The 27,154-nt window shown below is 36.7% G+C and overlaps 2 protein-coding genes across 2 annotated transcripts; both read left to right on the plus strand.

Annotated features, from left to right (window-relative positions):
- The first annotated feature begins 6,862 nt into the window (after positions 1–6,862).
- LOC136255128 (palmitoleoyl-protein carboxylesterase NOTUM-like) lies at positions 6,863–8,869 on the plus strand. The gene is made up of 2 exons (XM_066047848.1): positions 6,863–6,996; positions 8,224–8,869. The coding sequence occupies exon 2, from the start codon at positions 8,345–8,347 to the stop codon at positions 8,867–8,869; it is 525 nt and encodes a 174-aa protein (XP_065903920.1). The 5' UTR covers positions 6,863–6,996; positions 8,224–8,344.
- LOC136255926 (ABC transporter G family member 22-like) lies at positions 8,860–26,886 on the plus strand. The gene is made up of 17 exons (XM_066048840.1): positions 8,860–9,340; positions 9,908–10,298; positions 11,848–12,094; positions 13,130–13,378; positions 14,067–14,128; positions 14,787–14,984; positions 15,341–15,482; positions 15,528–15,673; positions 16,597–16,711; positions 18,538–18,709; positions 19,210–19,337; positions 21,886–22,007; positions 22,069–22,194; positions 22,339–22,541; positions 23,294–23,474; positions 24,807–24,918; positions 25,167–26,886. Exons 1-16 carry the CDS (start codon positions 9,177–9,179, stop codon positions 24,843–24,845), a joined length of 2,685 nt encoding a protein of 894 aa, XP_065904912.1. The 5' UTR covers positions 8,860–9,176; the 3' UTR covers positions 24,846–24,918; positions 25,167–26,886.
- The last annotated feature ends 268 nt before the right edge of the window (positions 26,887–27,154 follow it).

The raw sequence follows: 27,154 nt of genomic DNA on the forward strand, positions 1-27,154 counted from the left end.
TATACGTAGCTCTATAAACATACAATGGCAATGTATGGAAATCGTAGAAAAGACGATAGAACCCTGTGTTTTTGTATACTAGGAACTTTTAAAAGTTACGGCAGCCACATTCTATCATTCTTTATGCATAGATTTTGTGGTGGTTGAGTCCCATTGCTCTTTTTGGAAATATCATGTACACATCCAAATAGACATGCAAGGTGGTTGATAGTGCTGCATGAGTTACTCTAACTGCACACTAAATAAACAAATGTGCATATTGAGTGTTTTAGTGCAAACAAAATCTCTTCACTTTTAGCACACTTGCTGCTCATGTGTGCTCATTGCAGTGTGAGTTGCTGATACATTATTTTTGCAAGTGTGAAGTGCTAAAAGAGCACACACACTATTCTCAAAATGGTACATTGGTCTGGTGTGTAAATTTAGCACAGTACTACACATGCTTTGAGTTGATATGTGTTGTTTGTATGTTAGCATTTCAAGGGTCTCTGGAAGAATGGCCTGAGTAACCAGTCCTTGCTGCTCACCGCTGAAGGGAATACCCTTCAAGAAGAGAGGGGATTGCATGATGCAGCATATATTCACTGCCTATTCAGGGTGTATCCATTCACTGGACTGGACTACTGGACTCAAGTTTTTTTTGGTTTTTTTTTTGCCTTTTATCACCAGACTTAACCACAAAAAGTGTTTAGAATTTGATACCATTCACCAACATAAACATGTACTAAAACTTGTACTTTGATCACAAAAACTGCACTAAAACCTAAGTACAGTTCGTTATTGAAAATAATTTGCTTACTGCTAGTAATGTTTCAAGCACTAGTACTGTGCACTGTTAACATTACTAATACACCCGTCTGCCTTCTCTATAGCCTTCTTGTAAAATAGCACACAATAATTTTACCATGCAATTATGTTATGTAACATAGAAATCACCTATAGCCTTTCAGCGGTCTGCATGTTCACTCTAGCTTTGCCAGTTCTTTGGTTTATATTCTTTGTAAATAGCAACAAGTGGGTAGTGTTACAAAGAATTGCTTCTCATTGTGCACACTTTCAAACAGAAAGTAAGGTTACACATATTTGAAAAAAATACGGTAACTGTGACAAGAGTTCAAACCAAAGTTATACCATTAAAAAAACTAGCACCTAACTTTTTCAAACACATGCACATCTTTAAACAGGCTGTAGGACCAGGTGTCCTACAGACCTTCAGCACTTGTGCTTAAATAAATTCAAAATAAAAGACTATGTATGGTTAGCTGTACGTATGTGCCTCTAATACTCAAGATGAGATGTTATACTACCCTATGTAATCACTTTTAGTAGTTGAAAGAGATGTTTGTGGTCAAAAAAGTGCGTTTGAGCAAATTGTATGTGAGTCCAGTAATCCAGTCCAGTAGTCCAGTCCAGTGAATGGATACACCCACCTATTCATGCACAGGACCACAAAATATACCAGTTCTGTATTTCAGCACATTTAGTACCAATGTTTCACATGTGTAGCACAGCATGTGTTAAATTGGCACATTGAAACAATAATATAATAGCATATATACATGCTGTTTCAAGTGTGCCAATTTAATGTTATACTAAAGTAACTCAGTATGTGGAGTTAGAGACATTAATTTATTATTAAATGCTATCCCACTAGGGACCTGTGAGAAGGCTAAAGCCTGTGAATACAGGGAATCAGAAACATGTAGCTGAAACCATAGATAATGTATACCTTACTGATATATTATCTATGCTGAAACGTTGAAGAATGCAGAAAAAAATTGGTGCTAAATGTGGTGAAACACAAAGCTGGTCAGGCCATTATTATGTTATGGATGAAGAGGCAGTGGATCAAGACACACGGTAGTGTGTCGTGCGGCCCAAGAAGCCGGCGCGCCACACCGTGAGTATATTGACAGGAAGAACGAAAACGTCATTTTCACACCTTTGTATCTCGGTGATCACTTATCTGATTGGAACCAAATTTACTACACAGTTGCCCGCCAGCCAAGGGAGTCTATATTCCAAATTTGAAGGAAATCGCTCCAGCCATTTCCGAGATACGAGCTGCCAAAGTTTCGTTTTTTTTTCTTCGTTTTTTTTTTTTCTTCTTCTTCTTCTTCGTCTTTTCGCACACTTGCAAAAATTGCTATAACAAGCAAACGCGTACTCCGATCGCCTTGAAATTTGGCACACAGAAAGGGAGTCCAAAGGCGAATCCTAGCATCAAATTTGGTACAAATCCGATGAATGGTTCAGGAGTTATGACCGATTATTCGCGTAAAACAAGATCGATTTGTTGTCACGCCTACAGGGTAAACCGCTTCATGGAATGAGATGAAAATTGCTATGTAGATGGAGTAACCATCGTAGGAGTGCCTTTTGGTGGTTTGAAAGGAATCGAGATAAAGACCACGGAGATATGACACAAAACCCAACCTGTGTCACAATTACGCGATCGATTTTTATGAATAAAAAAGTATTAGTTTTCACGCCTACTAGGCAAACCGCTTAGAGCAATGAGCTGAAAATCGGTGTATAGCTGGAATAATCTTCATAGAAAGTTCTTGCAGTAGTACAGAAGAATCGGATTACAAACCACTGAGTTATGATTCGAAAGCCAACTCCGTGTAGCAAATGCGAGATCGAGATACTCTAATAGAACAGTCACCCTAATAGAGCATTCGGCTAATTTATTTACTCCATTATAGAATTTTATTACATCACAAGTTATTCTGTAGGGAGTTCAGCTGCAAACGGTTAATCTTATAGACAGTTCAGCAAGAAGACAGTCACCATGTGGAGAGTTAAGCAAATATACCACTATAGAGATTCAGAACATTACAAGTCACACTGAAGAAAGTTCAGCTATAAACAAGTCATGCACTGTGTAGAGAATTCAGCTACAATTAAGTCACTCTCTAGAGAATTCAGTTACACAGAATTCAGCTACACATAAGTCACTGTGGAGAGAGTTCTGCTACAAACAAATTACCCTTTAGAGTGATCAGCTACAAACAAAACACTTTGCAAGGTGTTCAACTGCAACAAATCAATTACCTTTAGAGCGATCAGCAATGAACAAATCAACACAAATCTACCTGTAGAGAGATCAGCTAGAAACAAATCACCCTGAAGAGAGTTCAGCTACAAAAAATCACCCTGTAGAGACATCAGCTAGAAACTAGACACAATGTAAGGAGTTCAGCTACAAGCAATCACCCTGTAGAGAGTTCAGCTAAAACAAATCAACCTGCAGAGAGATCAGCTACAAACAAATCACCTTATAGAGAGTTCAGCTACAAACAGATTACCTGTAGAGAGATCGGCTACAAACAAATCAACCTGCAGAGAGATCAGCTATATACACACAAATCAACTTGTAGAGAGATCAGCTACAAACAAATCACCCTGTAGAGAGATCAGCTAGAAACTACACACAATGTAAGGAGTTCAGCTACAAACAAATCACCCTGTAGAGAGATCAGCTACAAACTAGACACAAAGTAAGGAGTTCAGCTACAAGCAAATTACCCTGTAGAGAGTTCATCTACAAACAAATCAACCTGTAGAGCAATCAGCTAGAAACAAATCACCCTGAAGAGAGGTCAGCTACAAAAAATCACCCTGTAGAGAGATCAGCTAGAAACAAATCACCCTGAAGAGAGGTCAGCTACAAAAAAATCACCCTGTAGAGAGATCAGCTACAAACAAATTGCCCTGTAGAGAGATCGGCTACAAACAAATCAACCTGCAGAGAGATCAGCTACACACAAATCAACTTGTAGAGAGTTCAGCTACAAACAAATTACCCTGTAGAGAGATCGGCTACAAACAAATCAGCCTGTAGAGAGTTCAGCTAAAACAAATCAACCTGCAGAGAGATCAACTACAAACAAATCACCTTATAGAGAGTTCAGCTACAAACAAATTACCCTATAGAGAGATCGGCTACAAACAAATCAACCTGCAGAGAGATCAGCTACACACAAATCAACTTGTAGAGAGATCAATTACAAACAAATCACCCTGTAGAGAGATCAGCTAGAAACTACACACAATGTAAGGAGTTCAGCTACAAATAAATCACCTTATAGACAGTTCAGCTACAAACAAATGACTCTGTAGAGAGATCAGCTAGAAACTGGACACAATGTAAGGAGTTCAGCTACAAGCAAATCACCCTTTAGTGAGTTCAGCTACAAACAAATCAACCTGCAGTGAGATCACCTACAAAAAAGCACCTTGTACAGAGTTCAGCTACAAACAAATTACCCTGTAGAGAGATCGGCTACAAACAAATCAACCAGTAGAAAGATCAGCTACACACATATCAACTTGTAGAGAGATCAGCTACAAACAAATCACCCTGTAGAGAGATCAGCTAGAAACTAGTCACAATGTAAGGAGTTCAGCTACAAGTAAATCACCCTGTAGAGAGTTCAGCTAAAACAAATCAACCTGCAGAGAGATCAGCTACACACAAATCAACTTGTAGAGAGATCAGCTACAAACAAATCACCCTGTAGAGAGATCAGCTAGAAACTAGATACAATGCAAGGAGTTCAGCTACAAGCAAAATCACCCTTTAGTGAGTTCAGCTACAAACAAATCAACCTGCAGTGAGATCACCCACAAAAACGCACTTGTACAGAGTTCAGTTACAAACAAATCACCCTGTAGAGAGATCAGGTAGAAGAATTCACCTTGTAGAGAGTTCAGCAACAAAGAAACCACCACGTAGAGAGTTCAGCTGCAAACAAATCACCCAGTAGAAAGATCAGCTAGAAGAAGTTACTTTGTAGAGAGTTCATTTACAAAGAAACCATCATATAGAGAGTTCAGCTACAAAGAAATTACCCCGTAGAGAGTTCAGCTAGAAGAAGTCACCTTGTAAAGAGTTTAGCTACAAAGAAACCATCATGTACAGAGTTCAGCTACAAAGAAACCACCTGTACAGAATTCAACTACAAACAAATCACCCTGTATAGAGATCAGCTAGAAGAAGTTACCTTGTAGATAGTTCAGCTACAACAATTCACCCTGTAGAAAGATCAGCTAGAAGAAGTCACCTTGTAGAGTGTTCAGTTACAAAGAAACCATCATGTAGAGAGTTCAGCTGCAAACAAATCACTCTGTAGAGAGTTCAGCTACAAAGAAACCGCCATGTAGAGAGTTCAGCCTCATACAAACCACCTTGTAGAGAATTCAACTACAACAAATCACCCTTTAGAGAAGAAGTTACCTTGTAGAGAGTTCAGCTACAAAGAAACCACCATGTAGAGAGTTTAGCTGCAAACAATTCACCTGTAGAGAGTTCAGCTAGAAACAAATCACCCCGTAGAGAGATCAGCTGGACGAAGTCACCTTGTAGAGAGTTCAGCTACAAAGAAACCATCATGTAGAGAGTTCAGCTGCAAACAAGTCACCCTGCAGAGAGTTCAGCTACAAAAAAATCACCCTGCAGAGAGTTCAGCTAGACGAAGTCACCTTATAGAGAGTTCAGCTACAAAGAAACCATCATGTAGAGAGTTCGGCTATAAAGACACCACCATGTAGAGAGTTCAGCTGCAAACAAATCACCTGTAGAGAGTTCAGCTACAAAGAAACCATCCTGTATATAGTTCAGCTACATTTCAAGTCATCCAGTAGAGAGATCAGCTGCAAAAAAAATCCTGTGGGGAATAATGAGCATGTAATAAATATATGTATATAATTTGTATAATTACTAATAAAATCAAAAATAATTGAAGTACTAAAATTCTTCTTTAAGTTCTTTTCTTCTTCCTGTGGTAAAGAAAAAAACACATGGGTTAAAAAAGCCCCAAAGCCAGCCATAGGCCGGCTTTGCAGTATACAAATACAAAAAGAAGTGATATCTAATCAAAAACAGCCAAGCTGTAAAAAAAGGTGCGGCCCCCATAAAGGCCATGGTGAAAAAAGATGTGAAATGCAAGGTGGCGGCCAAGAAATGGCTGTGATGGTAGGTTAATGGTTACATTTTAATAACGGCAATTCAGGTGAATTTTGTGCCGCTTGGTCTTGGCACCAAATTCACCTGAATTGTTGTTATTAAAATGTAACCATTAACCTACCATCACAGCCATTTCTTGGCCGCCACCTTGGATTTCACATCTTTTTTCACCATGGCCTTTATGGGGGCCGCACCTTTTTTTACAGCTTGGCTGTTTTTGATTAGATATATTATATACATGTACAAAGTTCATAAGCAATTAGTGATGCCAAACTAGGACCTGAATTTTGGTTGCATATATCCCTTAGCTCTCTAAGAAATTTGAAATTGATCGAGGAAGCAACGGGAAGCAATTCTGACTGAAATTAGCTACTGTACCAATGCAAGTAGTTGTAAGATGGTTAGATCTGGCATATATGGCTGAAACCCGTAACTGACTGCATGCTCTAAAAGAATTATTGTATTGAATGCTCTATTAGAGTATCTCGATCTTTTTAAAACATTTGTTCCCAGTCGCCCACGTATTGGAGTGGGCGGCTGGGATTGTTCCATATAAGGTCGTGTGCATAAGTGAGTGTATCCTCTCTAACTATATTCATACTGAGTATCATATGATTTGGGATGGAAAGACAAAGGTAGACGCTTCGATTGCGAGACAAGACTTGTTGCGAGACTTGTAATATTTCAGTTAAAGAGCAGGGTCGGTTAAGAGTTATTTTGCCACAGTGAGTCATGCAGTGTTGGATGGTTTCATACTGAGTTACTCGACAGCTAGTGATCAAATCATTTGAAGATGTCTCTGCTGGTAGGGGTCGTTCATCTACTGATACTAATCTGCATTGGCATGTCACCGTCTCATGTGCAAGCACTAACGTGGAATGATGTCAAAAACCCAGATGCGTTCAAGTGTGCAACGATTTTACTCAAGCTGGGTATTATATTCGCAGGAATGATTCTTCATCAGATTGGCTCGTGTTTCTTGAAGGTGGAGGTGCTTGCTACTCTGCTGAGACTTGTAATAGGAGGTAATAAATGTTAGCTAATGGGAAAACTGCAGTTACTTAATTACATAGTAAATGTAAACTAAAACTAAAATCACTTAATCAAAACTAAACTAAAGTAATTTTCCATTTAAAACGTCACTAGCAGTGTATGTCGCTTCTTTGGCATATGCCTAGAGCAGTGTTGAGACTTGGTTGGATCAACTGAGTCACGTTTTGTCCAGGTCATTCCTGTCTTATAGAACATCTGGGTCTGACCCAGATTGGATCATGCGTGAAATGAATTCAATTAGTTTGATGGATATGGGAGGCATATTAATACATCATAGTCTAATCCCAGCTTCTTTCGTGACCACATTCTCTTATCATTAGGCATATTGCAATCTGTAGGTTTGCACAAATCCATGTTTGTTGTTGTCTGCATACTTACATGGAGTCATGTAATTAGTATTATTTGGTGCATAAATCACATGATTATATACATGCACAGTTATTGTGTGAGTCATAGTCTAGTCTTGCAGCAAGTCATCTTCCTTGTGAGCCATGCCCACTTATTGAAAATATGTGATATTGCCTGTAGGCATGAATCCACGCAGAGTTGGAGGTAGCCAGTAACTAAGTTATATAACTATTAAAGTAACTAAGTAATATAATTAGTTACATCTCTTATCCAAAAGTAACTAATTATAAGTTACGATAGCAACTAGTCACAATAGTTACATAGTTACATAGTTACTAGTAACCATGCTTTAAAAACTGACACATTCTACAATTTTTCTACTATACATGCTATAAGTAGACACATTCTGTGTACTATACTCTGTATGTAACAGACAAATTTAGTTGAAACTGAACTGAAATGATCACTAGAGCTTGAACGTAAGCTCAATGTAATATGATTTTGATCCGCTATCTCAATGCCCACTTCCTTAATGTGCATACAGTGGGTGGTATAGCCTGTACTTAGTCAACAACAAACTAACTGTGTAGGTCTCCTACATGACTGCATGTCATCTGTGGATCCACCTGCTATTACTACACATTTTAAACCACAGGTGGTGATGTTATTAACAATGACGACATGTTAGCTATCTGCTTATCTACCATGTTTAGCTAACAAAGTGTGTTGTCATTGCCTATCCACCTTTATGTTGAACCTGTTTTGTGTGTTTAACAAGAATCACATTTTACATTACCACATATTATAAACAATCACTTTTATTTAAATGAAAAATGTTGATTATACAATAGGTACTTCACTCGTGAGACACGTGCTAGATATGGGGGTGGTGTGATCACACAAGATTTTGATCTGACAAGAGCTTGGAATGAGAACAAAGACAACAACCGAAGGAACACAGTTTCACCATTAATGACCTCAATCAAAGACTTAACTGATGATGAATACCATTATATTGAAGGAACTGACATCTTGTCCACCAATGAAGACACTAATCCAGACTTCCACCACTATAATCACATCCTTGTACCATATTGTAGTAGTGACCTGTGGTTAGGAGATGATGATGTAACAAGATTTGGTGACATCACTAATTTTGAGTTTGCTCCTAATGCCACAGATAGCATTCAATTCATATTCAAAGGGTTCATGATATTTCAGAGTGTTATCTGTGAAACGATTCCTACCAATGTAACCGGTACTGTACTATTAGCAGGATCCAGTGCTGGTGGTATTGGAGTACTGAATCATGCTAAATGGGTAAAGGAATACTTACCAAATGCCAACATTAAAGTCTTATCTGACTCTTCCTGGTTCATAAATTTTCACGATAACATTTATAGCATGTTCACAGACTACACTAACGTATCCAAAGTCTCGAGATGCAAACTTCAACATCACAGAATATGTTATGGAACAAGAGAGAGCAAATGGTGACAATGTTTCATCCTTGTATTCTCTGTTACTTCATCACCCTCCTTGTAATTCAATTGAATTAGGAACTCCCTGTTGTCTTTCAGCACACTGTCTAATTGCAAATTCCAATTATTACCCAAACAATGTACTCACGTTTGTAGCAATTAGTATATACGATGCATTTATACTGTCAAAATCTCTTAATGGTGTTGTAGCATTCAATGCTCAGGAGACATCATTTGAAGTTAATTTTGAAAACAATGGTGAAACAGAACCAGTTGGGCTGAACTTTAATTTCCTACGGATAATTGGAGAATATGGCGGAGTTATGAACAGTACATTAGATATCACATCACACCAATCACCACACCTCAGTTATTATGTTACTAGTTGTCTACAACATGTCTACCTGGCTACGTCAACACTCTGGGGTGATGATGGATTATTTGGTACTAACTCTTTAGAGTTCGGTAATGATGTGTCTTTGATAAGGTGAGCTGCTATTATTCATACATTATTAATTGAATAGGAGATGGCTTTTGTTTATTGTGGTGGATGAAAACAACAGGATGAATGCTTTTACATATTATTTATAAAGACAATCATTGAAAATTTTCATTTTGAGCAAAACAATAACAAACAATGTACTCCCTTTTAAGGACTCATATACCTCAAAAAATTTTCTGTTCAACTTATAATTATAATGTGTTAGTAATCTGGGTTGTAGTATTCCAATTATAATGTGTGAAGCAAATTAAGGAGTTTCTGCAAGAGTATAAGATTCAGAATTTGGTTAAGCATGTTTGCAAAATAGTGATTATTTTGTTGTACGTTAGCTGCAGTTCAAAAATTTGCCTTACCAAATGGATTTTTGTCAGCCAAATGATGAAATTGGTTGGCAAGTAACCTATAGCCAAATGCTAATGCTAACACTGCATGATGTTAAGACAGACATTAAGATAAGTAATTCTGTGTCCTTAATACACACAAGTGTACAATTTGATCACCCAAAGTATATCCTAGCGTAAGATGTACTATTAAATATAATGAATTATGCAGGCACACTATTGAACAAGATCGTTGGATCAATTTTAAACTAACACGATTGTCTGCCACATCTGATGATATTGAGTATAATGTATCCCTACGTGATGCTATTGGTATTTGGTTACATACTGCTGATTCAACAAATCCAGTTCAATTCCGAGAGGCATGCTACCTCACTCATTGTAACGAGATGTGTCCTGAAGAACTTAGATTTGAGCAAGATGAGTCATTTCTCTGGGAAGATGGAGTTACAGTGTTTGTTTATTGGTTTGTTGGCATGGTAACACTGATATGTTTCATAATTAAAGGAGTATTCTGGTTATGGCACTGGATGTTGTTGCATAAACAGAGTCAGTTCTTACAAAAGGTTGAAGATGCTGAAACAAGTAATGCCATTCATCAGGTGAGTACACTATGTTAACTATGCATGCTATGGGTTGGCATTGAAAGACAGCTGGGCTTTACTCTGAGGCCTGATAATTACAGCCTATAGTCTATGTAGCTATTGTAGTTACAGTAAACAAAGACCTCAACCTGTAAAGTGCAGTTGAAGATATAGTGAAATTTCTTTATGAGTGAGATCCTTCTCAATGGAAAGTAACATGTACCATGTATGTACAAATTTTCGAGGTATGTAATTTTTGATTTTCAGGATTTTCACGGTTTTATTTTTGAGGATCAGTCATTTTTCACTGAGGTTATCTATTGAAAAGCATAGAGCTAACCTTGATAATTGTTAATTTTCAAGGATGACAATTTCACGGAAAGCCAATTAAACAATCACGAAATCTGTGAAAATTACGTCCCTCAAAAAATTTTATGTATATGGTATGATGAAAATATAACCATAAAATTATGTGAGAGTGTCTGATGGTATGTGAGATCAAGAATCACCTCACAGTATTATTTTACAGTTTCACAGGTGTACCATACCATCTTAGACCTTAACAAGGAATTTATAGACTCCATGTGCACTAAAGCGTGGTCAAGCGAAAAGTTACTATGGCTTCAGATTCATGATGATATACAGGGGATTTTGGAAGGAATTGAGGGCAAAAGTATCGAGCATTCTATTGCAAAAACCTTCCCTAGGTGAGATAACTTGCCATGCAACAAGTATGGTATGTACTTTTACCTAATAACTAGCACTCCTCTGTTTTTCAGTACAATTACTTTGCATTACGTTTTTAAAAATTTCTAACATGGAACGAATACATTGTCCCTCGAAAAATGGCGGATGCACCATTTCGATAATGTAATAAAATGTCATGCCTTAGTGCGCAATGGGGTCTATGGAAGTTAGAGAAGTTGGCATCACTAAAGCAATAGTTAATTAACATGCTTGAAGGCACTGGAGAAACAAATTTGGATAATTTTGTGACAAAGGGAGGATCTGCTAAAGATTGTATGAAAATATCTATCTTTAGTAGTTCATCATATTTTAAAAGGTTTAGCCAATGGCATTTACCAAAAGGGGTTAGCTTAAAACAATATTTTAGCAAAAGGGGTTAGCTTAAAACAATATTTTAGAATAGAAGAATTAATTAAATTCGGAGCCTAGTAGTTTTTAGCACCAGCTTGCTAGTTCGGCAGTCACAAAAAAGATTATAGTAAAAAGTGTAGAGATGGTAAAGATGTTGTATAGCTATTCAATGACACAGGTAAAATATGCAACCGTGAGAAGATAGGGCATGTGGACACATAGCTAAATTTTTACTACTTTTTCAAATAATCGATAACATTAATTAAATGACTTTATAATAAATATTACATAAAGCAGTTATTCTATCCAGTTAGTAGCTACTATGATCTGTTATGTGACGAGATGTGTGGTTTGTACCCACATGCCTTATTTTTGTAGACTTGATCACAAATATTGTTGCTGAATTATGACAATTATGATACTCTAATCACTTACTTTGTCGTTTTATATGTAAATTTGTTACTTACAGTTTCCAGAATGTGTAGACAAGATTTCTATTGCCTGTTTGGACCTTCATTATTCTGTACCCTTCAACCACAAGAAACACAAATCAGATTATGATGTCATGCCTATGGTATTGCCATCTATCAGCACTGACAGCGAAAATAATAATTTTGATGGTGATAGTGATGATTGCGGTGATGAAAGAAAGGTGGTAGGTGATGTTGCTAATGAAGAAGAAACGATTGGTCCTAAAGTTACTAATGGAGTTGCAAGTAAGTGATTTATAACAAGTACGTGTTGCTTATATTATACAACTGGCTTATATCAAGAAAATTGTAATGTATGTACTGTAGATAGGAAGTAACTGAATCATTACATAAAATATATTTCGTAGTAGTTAAGACACTACTAGCCTATAATACAATTGTTATGACGGTTTTTGTCTTCATTATCCTGAGAACTATACATACATACTGCACTGTACCCACCATAGTGTAACATGGTTACCTAGCAGAAGGATGATAGTATCTTGATTCATTCAGTGATGTATCTACATAGCCAAAACAGTTTTGTAGGGCACCAGATTAGTCTATTCACTTTTGTTTAATTACTGTTATATTTTGATATTTATGAATAGAATTCCCTTTGGCACATATGCACTCCTGATTTAGTGCACTAGCTATTTAGTTAAATACAAGCGAAATGAAACATAGGTATAGTGTACTTACTTAGAGATTTACATCATTAAAATTCCACATACATTTAATTGGGAACCATATCATGCAGTACAGTAGTACTACATATTAGGGATCATGAAGGTTTGCACTTTCAAAAATAAATTTGACCAGAAACCAGCGTTACACCCATTACTACACCTTCATGATACCTTGGCAGTATTGGTTAGGTATAGTCAAGCTCAAAAGTGCCTTGATTGTGACCCAAAATGCTTCCAATAGATAGCTATAAATATTTTTAAAAATTTCTTTATTCATGGAATTTTCTACAGACTGCGGTAACCAACTAACTATCTAATGTCTAAGGACAAGTATACAATAACTCAATAATGGCTAAGGCTACTGGCTTGATTTTTTCACAGTTCTACAGTGCTTTAGACCAACAGGTGCCTTTTAGCATACCGCAGTACATACAATGTATGAATCTTGGACTTGCCTTGTCCTCCTTTGTGTCCCATTTCATTTTGCCAAGGTGTCAGTATGCAGTAACACATTATAACACTGTGTAGGATTTACATAAGTAGTAAAGAAAATGCTTTACATTTGTGTCACTGTTATGTACCTCCCCTCCAGCCTACAGTGATTACCACAAGGACATAGAGTCAGAGACTGGCAGCAGTAGTAGAGTGTCCTCTGTGTTGTTTGATGAAGAATCAATGACTGTACCTGCAGTCGGTGATGTTGTGCAAAAACTTATTGGAGAACACTGCAGCGGAAATAGAAATATGACTTCCAAATCCAAGGAGAAAGTGAAAGTGATACTGAAAGGAATTTCACTATATTTTAATCCTGGACATCTTGTTGCTATTATGGGTCCATCTGGTGAGTGTATATATAAGTTTATTGTGTGTTTGTGTAGGAGAGAATGGTACCTACATGTACGTATATGCACACAGCTTATTTTGGACCAAACCTTTTGAGTAAATTATCTGCAGGTAGAAGAAAACACATTAGTCATTAACAGTGACACATTCAATAATGCTGTCTTAACAATTAATCCCATTGTTTTTAGCTGCCACCATAACTGCTTTTTTATTAGGGACCTATCAGAAGACTAAAGCCGAGGAAGTCAGAATTTTGCAATCACAGTTGTAGAATTATTGGAAACCATACAGACAGATACAGATAGTATAAACTGACTGCTTTATTAGGTTGACTGTACTATTAGAGTATCTTGATCTACACGTTACTGTATGCAGTGGATTAATTGTAATAGAAAAGCCTTTTGGTGGTCAAAAAGCAATTGGATTTTGACTCCATTTCAAAAAATCTAGTACCGAATGCTACTTTGTAATCTCTATATAATAGCCATGCTTCATGAAATCAATTATGGTACGTATTTAGTTTTGTAAATGTAATGCGAACGTTGAACCCTGAACTCAAGCTCATGTGTATATATCAAACAAAGCAGTCTTGCCTATAGTATAACTATTACATTATACATAATCTATATGCCCACAATTGTGCTGTCTACATGATGTGCTTGCATGTGCACACTTATTTGCTACAGGTTCAGGTAAGACAACTTTTCTGGACCTACTCACGGGTCACAGGAAATATGGCAACACAAAGGTAAAAGAAAAATAGTATGGCATCCAAATTATATATAGCTATATACACATATAATATTTATTTATATAAGCAATTACTGTAATTTGGTTCAACCATTGTATGTACTATAGTATACGGGACTGTAAATCACACACTTTTGCTTTGCCACTGCTGATAATGTTGCCATGGTAGAACATCTTAATAATCACATAGTTATCCTGGCCTAGTTAAAGCTCTATACATACTGTGCCATTTGTCATTATGCGATTGCATGTTTCGCACAACTTATGGCCCATCAAACAGGGTCAGAAGACAGTAACCAGCATCTATAAATTTACATATTTTGATGGCACTTAACATATAGAAGTGGGAACTGTACGACGTACTGTGGTGTGTGACTCATGGTCCCTTACACTAAGTATGCAATGCCCATTCATCAACTCATGAGTTTTTAATATAAATATTTGAAAAACAGTATTTAAATTGTGATAAGCTAAAAAGGAAAAAGAAAGAAAACTATGAAACTTAAATACGTTGGCCTAAGGTTTTCTATAACTGAAAATTGTTTTGTAAGAAAGCTAACAGCACAAGATGTGGTTACTATGCAGAAGGTTATGATACATAATTAAATGTACAATGTTTTGCATACATGTTCATATACATCTTCTCTGCTCCATAGGGCAACATATTTATTAATGGACATGGGCTGGATAATATTAGGGACTGGTATATAGCCAATACTGGTTATGTACTACAACTGGCAATGCCTTATTATGAGGAACTAACTGTGAGGGAGAACCTGACACTAGTTTCCCAGATGAGATTGTCGTTTTCTATGAGGGAGAAGTTTGAACGAATTGAACAAGTCATGAATGAGGTAGGTATGCCTGTTAGGATATCTGTTTTTTCTCAATAAACACATACAACTATATACATTTTGTGATTGTGTATCTTAGCACTTAATAACATTATATGAACAGGTCTGAGAAAACCAGACACCTTTTCTCAAAACTAGTAAAGTGAGGAAATTCCAAAATGCAGTTAGATATGTAGTGCCTACATAGTTCAACACCCAAGATAGTTACTCTCTTTGGGAGCTCTTTGTACTGAGTAGTGGTTTTTCCCACAAATATGACTAGATCAGATTGTCACAAACAATAACTGCTTGCCATTTAAATTTATATATTCAGTATTCCTCTTTTTAAAACTGTCGTTGATACCCTTTAATTCCAGACTGGTCTGCAAGAACTAACTGATACTGTAGTTGGTGGTACAGTTGGTCCAGGACTGAGTGGTGGACAGAAGAAGAGGTTGACTATAGCTCTGCAATTGTTAAGACTACCAAGTGTCATCTTCCTCGATGAGCCTACCTCAGGTGTATATGCTCTATTAGTACCATTAATCATTGTGTGTATTGTAGGTCTGGACTCAGCCTCTTCATATGAGCTACTGACCTACTTGAACAGATTAGCTGATTCACAACGAACAGTTATCATGACCATCCATCAACCTCGTATGGAGATCTTTCACATGTTCACTAGATTAATAATGCTATGTGAAGGAAAGGTGTGTGTTACAATATATAATTATTATGTGTGTATATGTGTGCATAGTATTAGAACAAACTGAAGGGGTAGGTATAGAATTTGTCTGATGCAGGAACTTGTGAGATGCAGCTGTAGTTTTATCTTTTATGATATATCTGAAAGTTGACCTGTAAGAAACAATCAACTAAAGAATATCTGCTCAACTTATGTAGCCATATACCATCTCCAAAGGCTATTTCAGTAGTGTTACTATGTGTATCACTGGTTATTAGGCTTGTCATTTTTGGAGAAATTATTTACCAATTTTGCAACACTGTTTAAACATGTGCACGCATAAATGACTACTAGCTAGGAGAGTGTTATCATGTGATTTGGACACCAACAATCAGTGAAACAAAGAAATTTTGATTGTAGTGTATATAATCAGGTTTGTTCTGATGATCTTCTGCATCCTTTCTACATAGCGTGAGGTTGTAGTAGTGACTTAACTATTTGTGCTCAATAAATAGGTCTATAATGTACGTATACTGTGCGTGCCGCTAAAAACGCATTTATTAACCATGTACAAGTAACAACTGGTGTCTACAGTACTGCATCTCTGTACCGGACTACGTATATAGCATTTATAAACAGTGCAAACAGCACATAGACAGTGTGTGAAGTGCTAGTACTGTGGTAAGCTATAAACTGAGAATTAATAGGTTCATTGTCAGTCTGGGTGACAATAGTTAGAACACATTTTGACTGCTCTATTAGAGTATTCAAACATTCTATTGTAGTCTATAACTTTTTTCTTAGCTTTCAGCCCCACTTCAGATCTGGTCAGTTGATGTGTATTCATATAACTGTACATAAAGATTGAGCATGCATAAAGTGGCTTATAGGTGCATGCATATGAGACTTTGTCTATGTGTATTTGTTTTAGAATTTTATACCATATAGGTGGCTTATCATGGTAGTCCTTTCAAGGCTTATGAAGTATTCATCACAGCATTGAAGGCTCAGTACTTAGAGAAGGGACTTGTACTACCACTACTAGAGGATCAAAATCCTGCAGGTACAGTACCTGTATATGTGTAATGCACAGTGCTGGAGTGATTTAATTTGGCCTAAGTTTAGTTATTAATTTGAGACAATGGTTCTGTGACAAAATCTGTGCAAAACATTGTTTATAGATATGGCTATTGCAGTCATTTAACTTCTTAGTGTCTAAATGTAAGCTATGTATTTGTAAAGAAAATTTACTCCACTCCGTTTATTAGCTATCACTATGAGTTTCCAATGCCCAGAATATGCCTTGTTGTGGGAAGCGGTAGTAATGTTACTTTTGGTAGACATAAGGGGAGTGGGTGGAGCATGAAGGCCAAGGTCAGATTTGGAGTCTATATGTTCCCTTCTTTGCACTCAAATTGCTTGAAGAATAAGACTAGCTGGCTCTCCATGGCTTTACAAGTTCACTGAATACCATTCTTACAAAGCCATGGCCATTGAATGTTCACAAGAGAACCTGCTGCGGAAACCAGACTTGCCAGTTTTGAAGGTTGGTTTTACTAGTCTATTATTTCCTCAATCCTGGTGAGGTAAAAACCTGGAATTTGTGTGCATGGAAGCTGGATGGGTATTCCATCATGATGTTGGCTTGTCTTTATTCTTCAACTGTATATATCAGAAAAAAAATGTACAAACAAGCTGTGTGGTCTTGAATTAAAAGGGCAGTTGTTTTCTAAATTTTGGCAAAAAGTGTTTTAGACTTGTACTTTGCAGCCCTGGGTTTCACTTGATTGGACAATCATGCTACTGGGTAGACAATGACTGCTACATACCATAGCATTGAGTCACCCTTTTGTTTTATTGCTACATAAGAAGCTACTTATTTACGGTCTTAAATCTTATCGCAACCTCCTTGCTGTATTTACAGATACATATTATAATACAGTATGGTAACACTGTGTAACAGCCGTGAAAGTTTGCACTTTTCTGCCAACACAAAAACCAGCCTCACTTTCTTTCACAACAGCTTGGCAGTACTGTGTAGGCATAATTAAGCTCAAATATGCCTTCAGAATGATACTACATGCAACTGACAAGTCACCATAGAATAGACTATATGCGTGGTCTATTTGTTAAATGAAAGAATGATCAATTTGCTGCATTGCATACATAGATATTGATTTATGATAGCACCTTTATGGTTTCTATAGCTCAAATACACTATATTTAAAACAGGAACTTTCCTTAGTGACTGGATTGATTGCAGAGGCACTTCTTGTGCTGTTCTTTATTTGTAACATGGCTGAAAACAAAGCAACATGGCTACTATTCCATAAACAATAACCAGGTCATGCATCCAGGTCATGTATCCAGTTGAAAAAATGATTTTGTGCCATGTCTGGTGCCATTTGTCTGTTTGATACAGTACATACAGATTCACCAATCATATATTATTCAAATAAAGTAAAATATACAAGGAGTTTTAAATTCATAGAAATAAAAAGTGATGAAACAAGGGACATCACCTACATGTGCAGCTATACTAGTGGACATTTAATCTGTGTTTCTGTTGTGGCTATTGACAAACTATGATAAGTGAAGTACCCTTGTATCATCCCTTTTTAATTTCTATGATCCCTACTGAAATTTAAAGCACCTAATCTTCCCTAGCACATGCAGTTGTGTACTCATAAAGAATGCAGAAAAAAATCCCAGACTTGATCCCCATCAAATCACCACTGGGTCTGGAATTTTTTTCTGCATTCTTCATGTTTCAGCTTCATGTTTCAGCTACATGTTTCAGACTCCCTGTATTCACAGGCTTTAAGCCTTCTCACAGGTCCCTAGTGGGATAGCATTCACAGGATGATTATCCACATTTTGTTGTTACAGATGTCATAATGGACATGTTGAGCAACAGTACAATGAGGGAGGCTATATTACAATACTATGAAGAATCTGGTGATCCACAAGCAGTATTTAAAGCTATTAAGCAGTCACGAGAGGAAGAAGAGACCACTGATAGTGATGATGGCTTCTTATACACCATGTTTGGGAAGTGGAGGTATTAGATTTGATATGGTACAGTGTATATTATTGTATAGAGTACGTCATATGACATTTCTTCAAGTGTGGTTAAACTGTCTTTTTGGCACAATGCACTTTACAGGTAATAACTCAATAAACGTTAGTAGATATGCTAGTAAAACTATAACTTAAGATTATATATTCTTTTTTAGCATCTGGAATACAAGAAACAGCCTAAAAATATCTTGATATTCTTTAAACCAAAGTTGCTATACCACAGGTGCTCACATAGGTGTAACATGAAGGGGGAATACCAGCTATATAGGGTTCAAAATGCATGCATCATTATAGTTATGTTTGTGTGTGTTTGCAAAAATGTAAGAACAAACTTAGGAAGCTATAGGTGGCATCTTGATGCGTATGCAAAATGCAATGCACTTTAATCATATACGTGTAAGCAAAACTGAAATTTGACATTTATTTCTATAATGTAGTTTTCTACCTGTAATGATCCTTTATTTCATTATGTCATTACAGAGTATTTCAAAATCAAGGTACCACCTTTACTCGTATGGCAACACTGGAGGCTAGGGCATCACTGAGGACTACTATTCCACAACTAGCCTACCTTCCTGTGATCTTCTTATCATATGGATTCCTACTAGGTTAGTGGTGTTTTCTAATGCATGAATATGATATGTTGAGCAGATAATTATGTACCGTATTTTGGAAAACCAAATTGCACATTAGAAGTTTTGAGAACAGAGACATAACCTTTCTGAGCATTCCCAGTACTCATAGCTGCTTGTAGGGTTTCCCAACATATAAGAAAATCTGAAATCATTAGTGCTCACAAAAGGGTGGAGGGATGGTGGCATGGGCAACAGATAGACATGGAGGTAGGCCACAAATGAAGTCCTGACATGAGGTCACAAGACTGTGCTGGCTCCTCAGTAGCTAATATAAAGCAGAATTAATATAGAAACATTTGACCAGAAACCATCCACCAGTGCACCACTGATTCTCGTCAAGTCAAGTCCTTATCAAGACTAGAAATTGTCATTCAAGCTTACCACACCATGCAGAAAGGATGGCTCTTAATGAACCAGCCTCAAATGATGTTGAAAATTAAAACCATAGTATCGTAGCGTAGCTACCCACTGGTGGTGTTAATGTGATTTTGCCTGATGTAATTTGGATTGGCTTTGTAAAATCTGGCTCAGGGCCACCCACAGTTGCCCTGGTTTTTTTTTTTTTTTTCTTGGTCTTTAACTTACTGCTTGGGTGAGAATGGAAACCTCCTTGCTCTTGGGGCCCCACTTTAGCTCTTTGCCCTGGGCCCCTTAATTTCTCTGGGCGGCCCTGATCTGGCTACATATTATTATCATTTAAATGCTGTGCCTGTTCATGATTACTAGATGTTTTGCCTTAGAAAAAGCTCATATTTACATGACAGTAATTTATTTTTTTATTTTTGGTGAGATTTGTTCATACAGAAATACAAACTTTCAAGCTATGGATTGAGGGATGAAGAAACTTACATCCATTAACCATGAATAGTAGATGGGGAGGAGCCTATAATAGTTGTTATCTGCACATATTCATTTCTTTATACATCTAGAATTGAACCAGCTTCTACATGTGCACAATAGATAGAATGTAAACAGGAATGATTTTGCCCACAATTAATAATAGAATCCCACACAATTTTTTTTTAAATTTCAGGATAACCAGCATTAATTTCACAAGCCATGACATCATGTGTGAAATTGTCACTTTACATAAATTACACAAGTATAAGAAATTTTAAGGATCATAGAGAAAAAAGTAGGGAAACAGGGGAGGTTGCTTACACCTGCAGATATACTAGGGTGCAGTGTCGTTACGTAATATTATTACTTCTTCTGGTAACTAAGTAATATAACAAATTATGCTAGTAATACTTTACTTACAAATGTGATGCATTACCTAAGTAATGAAGTTACTGTAATGAGTCTAATGTTAAGCAAGTAACAAACTCACTAATCTCGTTATGAATCCATTGAGTAACATCTAGCCACAATGGATAGCCACCATAAGTAACAAAGCCCACCTTGAAGTAATGAATGAAGCTTATTGACCAATTTCTTTCTCTCAAATACAATTATAGCCAAGATTCCAACGACACAATCATATCATGTGATATGGTGGTAGTTGCACATGTGACAGCTTAAGACTGTGAACACAAAAGTAATGTAATATGTAATATTATTATAGTTACTTTGTTTTATGGGTAATATGTAACTGTAACTGATTAGTTTTAGCTGCAAGTTAAAGTAGTAAAGAGTTACTTTTAAAAAGTAATTGCCCCAACTCTGGTAGTGGACATTTAATCCCTATACCCATGACTGAATTAGGGACTAAATGTTCACTAGTATATCTGCAGGTGTATAGACAACCTCCCTTGTTCCCTTATACTTTTTCTGTGATCCCCAATTGAACTTAAGTTCCTAATTTTTCTTTATACTTGTTTGTGTACTTATTTTGACTATCATTATGACTCATAAACCACATCAGAAGAAAGAATGGTGCCAGAGTTAATATTTTGTCTAAACATGCATCCCAACTATCAATTGCTGATTTAGTGGCCATTATACTTTGCTTTCAACTATGTTCAGCCCATTACACAGTACTACAAATGAAGAACAGTAGGAGAAGTGCCTCTGCAATCAATCCAGTCACCATGGAAACTATGGACAATTCCTGTTTACAAAGTAGGGAAGCCATCATGCTACCACGAATTGACCCTTTGGGCTGTCAGCAAAAAGAAATGGGACTCAAAAAGGACAAAGCTGTATGTACTGCGGTATGCTGAAAGGCGCCTGTTGGGCTGAGGTGACGTTGAATAGTGAAAAAAAATCAAGCTTGCAGCCATAGCCGTTATCAAGTTACACTTATCTGAAGGCCGTAGTTAGTCGGTCTGTTGGCAGAAATTTCCACTGAATAAAAAGATTTTAAAATTCCATAGCAACCTACATATCTGAGGCATGTTTAGCCATTCTGGAGACAATTTTGGGCTTGATTCTACCTAACCAATACTGCCAAGGCACAATGAAGCTATTTTGAGGCTGATTTCTGGTCAATATGATTTTGTGAAAAGGTGCTAATGTCCTTGATCACTAATATACAGCACTACTTTGCTTTATGATTATATAATGTGTTGTCCTCTCACAGGTACAGTATATATTCAGACAACATCAGCTCTACTGATAGTGTCAGGATTTTGTGTGAACTCAGTGGCCAGTGCTCTCTTCATGTTCCCCATCATGCACAAATACTACTCACAGGCTCTCACTGTAAGTTATGACCAGACATTTATAGTACTTCAATTGATACATATACTCTGTCTCTATGTAGCTGTACCAGTTAGAACACAGTGATGGTATAGGACACTCTGTTGATCTGGTCATTCAGGGTTTTGTTAGATTTGTGTTCCTAGGATTAATACCAGTAATTCTCTGTGGTGGAATATTGTACCTCCTGGTGTGTGCGTGTGTGTGTGCATGCGTGAGCGTGCGTGCGTGCATGTGTTTGTGTGTGTACGTGTGTGCATGTGAGTGTGCGAGTGTGTGTACATGTGTACGTGCGTGTATGAACAAACATTGTAATTGATATTCCCTATTTTAGGTAATAATGGTGTCATCATACAGTTTCGAAGTTTATCTACAAGTGTTAGTTGTCAATATGGCTCTCAACCAGACATGGATTGCTCTACTAATATTTGTACTCTGTGCATTCCCCAGTATAGCATTCCGCCTGTCACCAGTGATTAGTTCAGTAGCTGGATTTACTAGTGGCTTATTTATACCCCGTGAATCCATGCCTCCTTGGTGAGTTGATAGTGTAGACTCTAGAATGACATGTATGGTTTACACAAAAACTCTAGTTACATGTGCTTGTTTACATTGGAGTAAAATGTGGCTTCACCATTTCTAAGCTTTAATAGCCTTCTTGCTTGCTTGTAACACTATACCATCATGAATTTGTTGAGTCATGGTGAAGATGAGACAAATCCAAATTCCATAGATTGTTGTACTCATGACTTCTGATGTGCTTTTAGTTTATTTTCAATATAGTTGCTATAGAATTGCATTCAATAATAAAGCTGAAACTTTAACAGATCATCAATTTATCCTTCTAGACATGTAGCTAAGAAACCATAATATGAATTCAAGAAAAATGCCAACTAGTTGGGTTTTTATTCAGCAGATCACATGCAGTATAATATAAATCAGATCCTTATTACCTGTAGGGTGACTGAAGTGCCACTCTCTGGTATATTCATTAAGGTAGCTCAATCTGAAGGTTATCATGATTATTTTAGAATTAATGACAGCTTGTGCATTATTTCACAATATTAAGAAAACATTGATATCTAACTTACAAACACATATGTAACTATGCCCAAAATATTGCTGAGTATACATAAAATGTGTGAAAATTTGGTACAGGTAGCTTCAACCATTGGTAAGCTACAATACACCAAATACTTGAAACTGGGTCATATATATGTGCACTATTTGTATACATTCTTTTTGTAAGGAAAACTTATTTAGTTCTGTTCATACCTATCTGTACACAGGTATCGTTGGTTGTTCTTTGTTAATCCTAACTACTATGGTTTCTCCTCAACTTCTTATCTACTGTTAAAAGAGTTTGACTCAAACTGTGCTGGAAATGAGCTGGAGTGTTATATCTCCACTGGGGACTACACCTTGACACAGTTCAATTTCAATGAAACCAACCCCGCTCTGCATGTAACAGTGAGTGTTCAGTAAACTAAAGACTTGCATATAGTCTGTACTGTAACTGTTTAGGAAAAGCTAACATATCAGCACTTTGAATTTCGCAGATGGTCCAAGCTATTGTAAATTGAAGTGTAGTAGGCATGTGTGATTTTTTGCCGTTAAACTTTGTAGATGTACTAGTTTATCAATCATTCCCATGTAGGCGTGACAAAAAAATCTGTCTTTTCTGATGCAAATTATCATCTACAACTCTGTGACCATTAAAACAATCCATGAATTCACCTCTAAATGTATGCCAAATTTTACAGCAGTTGAGGTACAAATTTGTGTTTATACTGGTTTTGTAGAGTATGCAAAAAATGAAGAAAAACTTACTGAAGCCCCTGAAAAAAATGTAAAAAATTAAGAAATTAAGCCTATCTGTGTATAAGATGATTTTGCTTAGATTTGGTGTGTGGGGTACCAAAAGTGGAGGGCAATTACAAAATTGTGTAATTTTGAGAAGGAACCATGGAGCCTATGCACAACATGGTATGGTGTGCCAGCTTTCTTGGCTGCACTACTCACTATCAGGTGTATTGATTTTTAAAAATGAAAAAGGCAATGTTCAAATTTTTATGTAACTTTGCCAGTGGATCAAAGTGCAGTATATAGTAAGCTCACAAACACAGCAGCTTGTAGTAGTTGTGCACTTACGGTCTTATGCCTGATAACAGTAATAGTCAAGATGCAGATTATTGCTCTTGCTCCAACTTCCTCAACAAGCATTAGTGCAGTCACTGTAAATTTCAGTAATTTCCTGATGACTTAGCTGCTGAGTTTTAGTATCTGTCTGCAGTTGAAGTACAAAAAATCAAGTGAACTTGGAATAGTGTAGAAATACATTCATTGAGAGTGGTTGCATGTTGAACTAATTTTTATAAGTGCCCACATGAGAATCCATATAACACAGGAATTGAACAGCCCACATTTGTCACCCTTGACACATTGTATCACATCTTTGTAGTTGTTTGCGTTTAATGTTATTTTTATTAAAGTCATGTTAGGTTGAATGCGGAGACAATTCCAGATCCCAAGTTGTGTGGTTCATTTAGGTGCTTGCCTAGAATGTCAGTTGTCCTGGTGTAGAATTTTCTGCTAACAGTTTTGTTGCCAAGATTCTGACTATATAGGCTTTGATCCTTTGTACATGTCCCTAGTATACACGTTTACATGTAATATGTATATCTTATAAAGTGTACTATAAATTCATGAGTTTGTATAATTAATGTGCGTTTGTAGTAGATAAAGTATGTTTTATAGCTGTAAATGTACTACTGTAGTAGATGTTGTATAATTTGTCATCAGATTTTGCTGTTGATGACAGTTGGTTACCTCTCATACTAGCAGTGATAGCAATGTGGATCAGACATGCCGACTTTGGTCCTACACTTCGGTGACTTCAGGCTATATTCTTTAAGTAAGATATCGCCATGTCAGTAACATACGTTTGAGTGGGTCACTATAATGAGTTTGTATAGAAATGGTGTCCACTAAGTTACTCCCTGCTATACAAGTTTTCAACCTCCTTGTAGGTCCCGAAAATACAAAGCAAACTTTTCTGAGTAATGTGTAAATTAATATGTTAAATAATGCTGTGTCAATTTTAATTGCACATTAATAAAAAAGACAAAAGATAAATACATTGATGCTGTTGCCTCTTTCCAGGTCTTACAGTAGAATATCTAGTTTTGACCAGTGGTTGAAATTTGAATCTCCAACAGAAACAGAAAATGAGAGTGAACAGATGGGGTCTGACATTCAAATGACAGAAATTGGTAGTGCAACTAATAGCGATCAAGATGAATATTGCAGTGACATTGATGAAGATGATGAAATATACTTTGATGATATGGAATTAGAAAGCACAGCTCCTCTTGTAGCACAAGGTCAACAATTTAATGGTGGCAATAAGACAAATACCTCAACTAGCATCATTTTCTCCAAACAACAACATAGTAAGCTATCTTTGCCTACTGTTGAAGAAGAAGAACCATATCCTACCACTACATAAAATAATGGCTCAGACTTGCAACTTGAGAAGTTACGAGACTACTCTATTGGATCCCAAGGTAGACAAGACACCAATCATGAGTTATTCAAGAAACAAGCCAGCTCATTCAGTTTACCAGAAACAGGGAATTCTTCTAATCTTGAACTACTTGTGAGAAGAAAACCATCTATAGATAGAACTGAAGCTGGAAGCAAAACACATCATAAACTACAAAGAAGAAGTACAAGACAGCGATTTTCTCGAAAACCTAAAGATTTGCATCTTCAACATCGTACATCACGTTTCCAGAGTAAGTTTTTCAATGATGATGAATTTCATGTAATCTGGAAACCTGACACACCAAATGTCACAACTGCCAGACTGAGTGATTCAATGCAAAAGAATCTTAGTACTTCTACTACAGTGCCAAAAATTGATCCTAGTTTACCTAAGTCAACTTCTTGGAGCCAACAATGTGAAACTGTTTCTCCAGCAGCTATTAGCACTACATCCACACCAAGTACACCAGCAGATTTGCGCTTTAGACAAAAACAATTATTAGAACGTGTCAATGTAGCTCGTGAAGTGTCTAAAGATCAGAACATTAAACTGGTACAGCCAGAAGTTTCTCAAAATGTCAAGCAACGTGCTCTCCGACTTGCTTCAAGATATGTTTCTTTCCGAATTAGTAAGAAACCTCAAAATATGGCTGATGTAGTATTGCAAGCCCAAAAACAATCACTTCTTGCCAACTCTGATCAACCACTAAGTCCAAAACAAAAGTGGCAAAGGGCTGTTTTATTATCAGCCAACAAAACAAAAGTAATGAAAAATTCATCAGAAACTTCATTAAGTAGTAGTTATTCAGAAATACAGCCCATCAGTATCCATACAATTGGTCAAAGAATGAGCAGGATGAGCAAAAGCCCATATCACAGTGAATTTCCAATGTAACAGTCAGATTATACTTTGTCATCAAAGTCAAAGGATTCTTCAAGCACAAAGAAAAGTGCACTAAAAACTTGTGCTAGTTGCGCATTAATGAACACTAAACCCCTACTAGAAGATGCTACTGAACTGGAAAATGATTGTTATGAAACAACAGCTAAATTTTCCACTGCAGCTAATTCATCTGTTGAGAATAAGAATTCCACCAATACACTGGAAGTAACAGATGGCTCTTCTGCAGCATCACCTGATGATAATGATTGTAAGGATGTATCAGAAGCTGATAAAAAATTTGCTGCAGTACATAAACCAGCACTGGCTACAGCAAGAGTATTTCAATGACTGGCTTTGTGACTAAAGTGGTCAAACATATTATTGAGCTGCTCAATACTGTAGCTATAATTTGTAATGTGTGTGTGTGTATGTGTGTTCATAAAATTTCATGATATAGTTAAATGAAATAATAAATAGCTAATCAAATAAACTGACAATAGAAACCTCTAAGTGTTACTAACAAGTGTTTATTTTGGGAGTAGCTAATCAAAATTGTTGACATGAAGCCTTTTAAGTACATCAACTAGAGTGGTCAATTATTATGGTCAGACACAGTTGGATAGATGTGCACTACAAGGTGGTCTCTATATGTGATTAGTAGGCAATTGCTAATTGGAGTACAAAATGCTGGTACGTAATGAGTAGAATTATTCCCTGCACT

Source organism: Dysidea avara, chromosome 5, assembly GCF_963678975.1.
Source record: "Dysidea avara chromosome 5, odDysAvar1.4, whole genome shotgun sequence".
Lineage (NCBI taxonomy): Eukaryota > Metazoa > Porifera > Demospongiae > Dictyoceratida > Dysideidae > Dysidea > Dysidea avara.